Raw genomic sequence first — 6,312 nt, forward strand, 5'->3', positions numbered from 1 at the left:
AAAAAATACTCACATGTATTTTAATTCTGTGTTTCTTGTTAAATCGGCGCTTAATTGCTGTATTAACGACAGAGTTACATGTTGCGGTAAAATGCACTTGTCCAGTCCAAACACTTCTTGAGGATTGACTTTTTCACACACATAGACAACTAGAGACAAGTCTGAAGCAGACAGGGCCTGTTGAAATGCCACGTCTATTTGTCCTTTTGCTAATGCCTGCTGTATCTGAACCAGCTGAAACTGAACAAATTAGTTTTATAATAAGTTTTTATTAAGTCGAAATGAAATTTTATTCTTGTACCTGAGTATCAATTACATGTGGAGAAGGAGTCACAGCTCTTGAACGTACTGCATTAAGGACACTGTCTTCGAGAATTGCTACGTGATTTTTTAGTCCTTGTTTAACTTGTTCGCTTACTAATTCAGCTATCGTTAACGCTATTTTATCCTGCATACTAAAAGAAGATATTTAATCTAGAAAATTTAAAATACATATTCGAATTCTTCATTAATAATTCAAAATTCAAAAATTAAAATCAATAGAAGTAAATAAGCATGAACATACTTAGAGAAAGATAAAGAAAGTTGTTTTTGTATTTCTAATGTGAGAGTATTTGTGAGTTTTTCGGCACTGTTTTTCATTGCATCTGAAACTGCCTGCATTTGAACAATCAAGTCTTTGCCTTTGTCCTGTACACGTCTTTGTCTCTCCATATAAGTCTCTACCGAAGCTGTATCTGTTAAAAGATAATGATTATTTTTATTTGAAATATTACAAATGTGATAAAAATATGGAATATATAAAATTGTTTTCATATTTGAAAGAGATTTTCTTCTCAATACGATTTAGTTTATAACGCAATGTCTGCACTAGATAAAAATCTAAATTAACTATAACAATCCAGTTTTTTTTTCTCACTTTTAAAAAGTTTTTATAACTTACACTCTTTGGTTCCTTTTGTAAATGTGTCATGAATTTGTTGAAACATTGAATTGCACACTTTTTCCCATGATGGTATTAGAGCCCTTTCTATCATATTTCTGTAGCATTGTTCTAAGCTTGGCTGTATGACGTGCAAAATTGATGCACTAAGAGAGTCTGCCACAGTCTGTAAAAAAGTTTGAAATTTATCAGAAAAATGATTTTCCCTGTAAATAGAAATATGTAATACCTTGCTGGTTATTACTTTCGTTATATTTTCATTCAAGTAATGATCCATATTCCCCAGTTTTTGTGAGTATTCAAAAGATAATTGGTGTTTCAAATTATCAAATGAATTAACTGCAGTTGGTAAAATCACATTATTTATCTCGTGTATTACAATATTTTGCAACTTATCAATAATTTCTTTGCTTAATGATTGTGTAACATTGGAGATTAATTTTTCATGTTGATCTGATTCCCTTTTAAAATAATTTTCGAACATCTTCGACTGCTGCATTTGACTTCTTGTAAGCGCCACATCCAATTCTTTTAAAAACGTTGTGTGAATATCGTCTTTTGAGTCATTTCTGTAATTTTTGACGAATGATCTAAATTCACAGCTAAGTCTCTGAATTTGCTCATTTTGTTCTTGCAACAAGTTTTCCAATGATTTCATTCGATAATTCAGGTGCACATATGCGCTTTTATCCTTAAACTCGTTATTATCCTGTACAATTGTCCCCTCGGCTGTTTCTTCAGCTACTTGTTGCTGATGCTGCTGTTGTATTTGTTGCATCTCCTGACGTCGATTTTCTTCTTTCAACACTTCAGTGGCTTTAAGTATAGGAATACTAGACCACACGGCTGTCTGTTTCCTATTGAGATTCTCCGAGAAGGAATTCTCTTCAATTTCACCTGTTTGATTTCCGTAATGCGACGTGGTATTGGTATTTGCCATTTTTGCTTCTTTGCCGACATTCATGAGTTCATCAAAAAATTCTTGATCGTTCTTGAATGAGAATATTTCTTGAACTTCACGACTAGGACTCGACCCACCACTAGCAAAGTTGTCTTTTTGAGGTTTTTCGTCTTGCTGATCGTTATTACACAGGTTTATTAGATCGTTTCGAACATCTTCGTTATCTATTTGTTGTTCCATTGCTTTACTAAGATTAGGTTTTGTTGGACTAATAGTTTGTGTAGGTGAACTAAATGCTTCTGGTGTCATCAAATTCAATGATTGTTGCTGACTATTATTTTGTTGTATAAGTAAATTAACGGAAGGTTGTAGGTCATCTAGTTTGAGGAGTTCATTCTTTTCTTCTTTTGGGTCATTGTTTTTCTCTTTCTCCAGATTTTCCAGTCCATTTTGTTTTTCGTCGTTCAAATAAAAATTTTCCGGTTGGAATGTGATGAGACATTCCTGAAGTTGTTTCGGCTGAACCACAAACATATTCATTTCGACTACTGCTTCCAACGTTGCATCCTCAAAATCGTCAACATCATTCGTGTATAAATCTTCGTTGCTACTGGCACTTCGTAACTGTTTTTTTTCATCAGCACTAACGATGCAAAAACTGAGGAAGGGGGCAGGTAAAAGAAAACGCGATATTGATGAAACAAGTGCCACTTGTTCCGAATCCTTTCTTTGTAGTTTTAAAATATACAAAGTACGGTTATTTATATCTGATAAAACTAGATATTGCCCAGTCATATCCAAACGTGCCTTCATAAACAATTGTTGAGCTATGGACGTTGGATTGGGTAGAAAACGAATGGTCTGTAAACAGGTCCAAGACTCACAAGACCAGATTTTTAACTCAGTGTTATGATTTGATCCTGTTACTGCAAATTTCCAAAACCTAAAACTAAAATATAAAACTGTCATCACCTTTTTTTTTTTAATTAATGAGTAATATAACACTGGCAAAACAGTTCATAAAAAACGAGAAATTAATTTGCTATCCATCCCACTTTATCCATCCATTTGCTACAAAAAATGTGTTACTTACTCTGTAGTATAATTGTGTAAAATGTTATCTAAAAAGAACAAACAAGACAGAGCCTTTCCATCATGGGGTTTCCATTCATGTAAAAATCTTGGTTTCTCATTATCTGGCATATCAACCTGAAATATAATTTACTCTATTAAAAATATAAAACTTCTTTCAAAAACGCAATGTAACATTTGCAATCATTTTTTTTTGGTTGCTTTTATTTACTTGAAAGAACTTCACATATCCATCCAAACTGGACGTTGCTAAAGCAGTACCATCTGGTGAAAATGATGCATCAACAATATCCAAAATATGCTCGCTAATTTCTATAAATCCTTCAATGTCTGAAGTGGGACATAAAGGGTCTGAACCATATTGTGAATTCACTATGCTAACATCAAAAATTTCCGCTAAAATTACATTTTTTGTAAGCGAAATGAAAGTATATAATGCCTGATAATATTGCCTTTGCTTCCGTTCAGGAATACAAATAACTTAGCAGGATCATCAATAACATCTCCATCTGATTCTTCTTCATAAGAAGGAAGATATGGACACCAAATTATCCTATAATTGTTTGCTGTACTGTACATGGGTTTTGGATGAATTACATGTAATACCAACGACCATCTGTTATTAGTTTATTAAGGGACAAATTGAACTAGTGAAAAATAGTAGCAAAGTCAAATAGTTATTAAAGGATACACAACTGAATCACTTTGATCATCTATTTCATAAATATATATACTCCCTTCTGTGTCAGCACAACCAAGAATTATTTGTTTAGGTATAATAGCAAAAGATAAATCAAGAATTGGAGCTCCAATATCCTTAATAAGTGTCCTATTATTATTTTTTTGATTTGCCACCCTTATCATGCTACCATTTTTACCTGAAATACAGTAGTTCACTAATGCACTATTTAAAATATTGGATACTTAAGAAAGCATTATATTATATTATACCTTTCATTCCATAAGCAATAACATTGCCGTCTATATGAACTGCAAGCATTTGTCCATTGCTATATCTCAATTCCCAATTATAATCAACAACATTAGTCAGTTTTACATTTGAACTTCCATGGTGATGAGTTCCTACACTACAGTTCACTGTTACATCTTGAGTTAGTATACGTGCTGAGTATTTACTATCAAAACCATCAAATGATCTAAAATTGTTCACTAGAAATTGTTGTACAGTTGAATGATAAACACAAAAACCTTACATATTTTGATTAAAAATGTTTCCTAAGGAAGTCACATCCATTTCACCTAAAATTAAACTAAAGAATTTGAAGAATATAAAATCATACAGCTAGGTTAGAAAAATGAAAAGATTCACGAAACGTACGTCTACACAATAGATGATATATTTGATTAATAATACAGTAACGCTTACACAAGAATGCTTGAAACTAGTGTTGGATTGTAATTTATATTACTTTTTATGTTTTATTACATAAATCCACAATTAAAACAGTACCTAATGAACACCTAACCTAATTAAATTTTAAATCCATAGATAAAACAAACTTAATGGTCTATAGATCTCAAAAATCTATGACTTGAACATAGCAAACAAGTATGCATTAATTACTAAGTTGGTAATATTATTCTATGGAAGTAGCATATGGTGCTGTTGGTATTGGTCGTATTGGTTAAGAGCGTTATCAATGTTTATGATTTTGTTATAAACAATTGTAATAAATATGATTATAAATGCTGTGATAAAACGTAACGATAAGGCGATATTAATTACCATTCAAGAGAAGAAAAAAGTTTACAAATGTTTAACATGGTATGTACATGAATGATAAACTTATTAAAAGAATAGCGTTAAACAAATGCTGCATAAAAGTTCTTTATTTATATAANTTAAGGACAAAATTTCATCAAATCAAAATTAGTACATTTAAAAATGTATTGTATTAATGTTAAATAGTGCCTTTAGAAGTTCAAATGTTATTTATTTTTTTGTTAAAAACCAAGCATTGTAACTGAAAATTTGTAACAATATTTTTAGGTTTTGCCAATGTCAAATGATGTCCGGAAAGCTCTAGCAAGTGCCGCACATCCTTCAATAGACGTGGAACTTGCGCCCCCGGAATTGATAGGCACTACGGAAATTCTAACGGAAGAGCACCGTCTCGCCTTGTACCATCACTTACCTGCAAGGGCTGAAGGCTACAATTGGACGCTTGTATTCAGCACTAGTCAACACGGCTTCAGCTTGAACTCTATGTATAGGAAAATGTACAAATTAGAATCGCCAATTTTACTTCTTATTCAAGACACCGACAATAACGTAAGTAATATTTCAGCATATATATATATCAGCATTATTATTATTTCATTGTAGGTGTTTGGTGCGTTGACATCATGCGCCTTTCAAGTGTCTGACCATTTTTACGGCACCGGGGAATCCCTGCTATTCACTTTCGTTCCTCATTTCCAAGTGTACAATTGGACAGGTGAAAATCTCTACTTTATCAAGGGTAACAACGAAAGTTTAAGTATTGGAGCCGGCGATGGGAAATTTGGTTTATGGCTAGATGGCGACCTCTATCTGGGCCGTTCGGAAGCTTGCAAAACTTATGGGAACGACCCGTTGACGCCCACCGTCGATTTCGTTGTAAAAACGCTCGAGTGCTGGGCATTTATTTAAACAATTAGCTGAAATTCATTCCCCATCGAAGTAAAAGTAATTTCATCCCACACATGTTCAAGTTACTGCATTTGACCAGGTAAATTATTATACTGACATTTTTTCCTCTCTTTATCGGTTCGAATAGTTGTCCTTTGGATTCTGTGTATTATTATGACAAATTTCAAAAATCCGAGGCTGTTCTGATATATATTTGGAAAATCCAATATAAAAGATGAGAAGGAAGTGGTGTGGCCAATATTACTAACAATAACACAATTAAACAGATTATCATTTTTAAATAAGTTCAATTTAAATTTATTTTTATTTTAATCAGCATAGACAAGCACACTAAAATCAAAAAGCGTAAATTAATGTTCTTGAGGCTTGAAATCATCAAGGCCTAAAAATATGATAAAATACGCTCAAAATGCCAATCATTGATAATTTTTATTCCTAATGAAAACTTTTTCCCAAAATTCTATAATATGAAGTAAAAGAATATACAAAATAACTTATTGCAATAATTTATGACTCTTGAGCAAATTTACTCTTAATACTTAATTTTATAAGTATTATGAATTGAAGGAAAGCTGTTTTTGGTCACCACTTCGCATAACTAGATTGTTTCCGATCAAGTGCGGATTTATTATAAAAAATACACTCGTACATCCTCATTTTAGCGAGCAGTTTAATAATATCAAGTTTTGATTAGAAAGAAATAATTAAAAAAAAAAACGTCAT

At 32.2% G+C, this 6,312-nt stretch overlaps 3 protein-coding genes across 8 annotated transcripts in view; 2 read left to right on the forward strand and 1 right to left on the reverse strand.

Annotated features, from left to right (window-relative positions):
* The window catches only part of LOC112903910 (oxidation resistance protein 1-like), a 22,392-nt gene extending 16,340 nt beyond the window's left edge, over positions 1–6,052 (forward strand). For all 3 annotated transcript variants that reach the window (XM_025977887.1, XM_025977889.1, XM_025977888.1), the window contains one exon: positions 5,669–6,052. The gene's annotated coding sequence lies outside the window, so the exon portion shown is untranslated. The remainder of the gene's footprint in view (positions 1–5,668) is intronic.
* LOC112905438 (enhancer of mRNA-decapping protein 4) lies at positions 7–4,437 on the reverse strand. Of its 4 annotated transcripts, none has more exons than XM_025977879.1 (12): positions 4,324–4,437; positions 4,151–4,196; positions 3,888–4,093; positions 3,628–3,814; positions 3,389–3,552; positions 3,148–3,332; positions 2,938–3,053; positions 1,173–2,793; positions 944–1,109; positions 566–737; positions 302–455; positions 7–234 (listed from the first exon to the last, which is right to left on the reverse strand). In XM_025977879.1, the coding sequence occupies exons 2-12, from the start codon at positions 4,189–4,191 to the stop codon at positions 10–12; spliced, it is 3,237 nt and encodes a 1,078-aa protein (XP_025833664.1). In that variant the 5' UTR covers positions 4,192–4,196; positions 4,324–4,437; the 3' UTR covers positions 7–9. The 4 variants fall into 4 exon arrangements, with proteins under 4 accessions (XP_025833664.1, XP_025833661.1, XP_025833663.1 ...); XM_025977876.1 differs by having other exon boundaries at positions 7–240; XM_025977878.1 differs by having other exon boundaries at positions 7–240; positions 4,151–4,207; positions 4,324–4,432.
* Positions 4,928–6,052, forward strand: LOC112903889 (oxidation resistance protein 1-like). The gene is made up of 2 exons (XM_025977890.1): positions 4,928–5,229; positions 5,284–6,052. The coding sequence occupies exons 1-2, from the start codon at positions 4,957–4,959 to the stop codon at positions 5,587–5,589; spliced, it is 579 nt and encodes a 192-aa protein (XP_025833675.1). The 5' UTR covers positions 4,928–4,956; the 3' UTR covers positions 5,590–6,052.
* Positions 6,053–6,312: the final 260 nt, after the last annotated feature.

Source organism: Agrilus planipennis, unplaced genomic scaffold, assembly GCF_000699045.2.
Source record: "Agrilus planipennis isolate EAB-ADULT unplaced genomic scaffold, Apla_2.0 scaffold240, whole genome shotgun sequence".
Lineage (NCBI taxonomy): Eukaryota > Metazoa > Arthropoda > Insecta > Coleoptera > Buprestidae > Agrilus > Agrilus planipennis.

Bases quoted from the DNA above. Each gene is read 5' to 3' on its own strand.
- LOC112905438 (XM_025977876.1), bottom strand. From the start codon at position 4,191: ATGGATGTGACTTCCTTAGGAAACATTTTTAATCAAAATAT. The intron at 4,094-4,150 runs GTAAGGTTTTTG...GAACAATTTTAG, and splicing joins AACATTTTTAATCAAAATAT to ATCATTTGATGGTTTTGATA. The intron at 2,794-2,937 runs GTAAGTAACACA...TTTATATTTTAG, and splicing joins TTACACAATTATACTACAGA to TTTTAGGTTTTGGAAATTTG.
- LOC112903889 (XM_025977890.1), top strand. From the start codon at position 4,957: ATGTCAAATGATGTCCGGAAAGCTCTAGCAAGTGCCGCACATCCTTCA. The intron at 5,230-5,283 runs GTAAGTAATATT...ATTTCATTGTAG, and splicing joins TTCAAGACACCGACAATAAC to GTGTTTGGTGCGTTGACATC.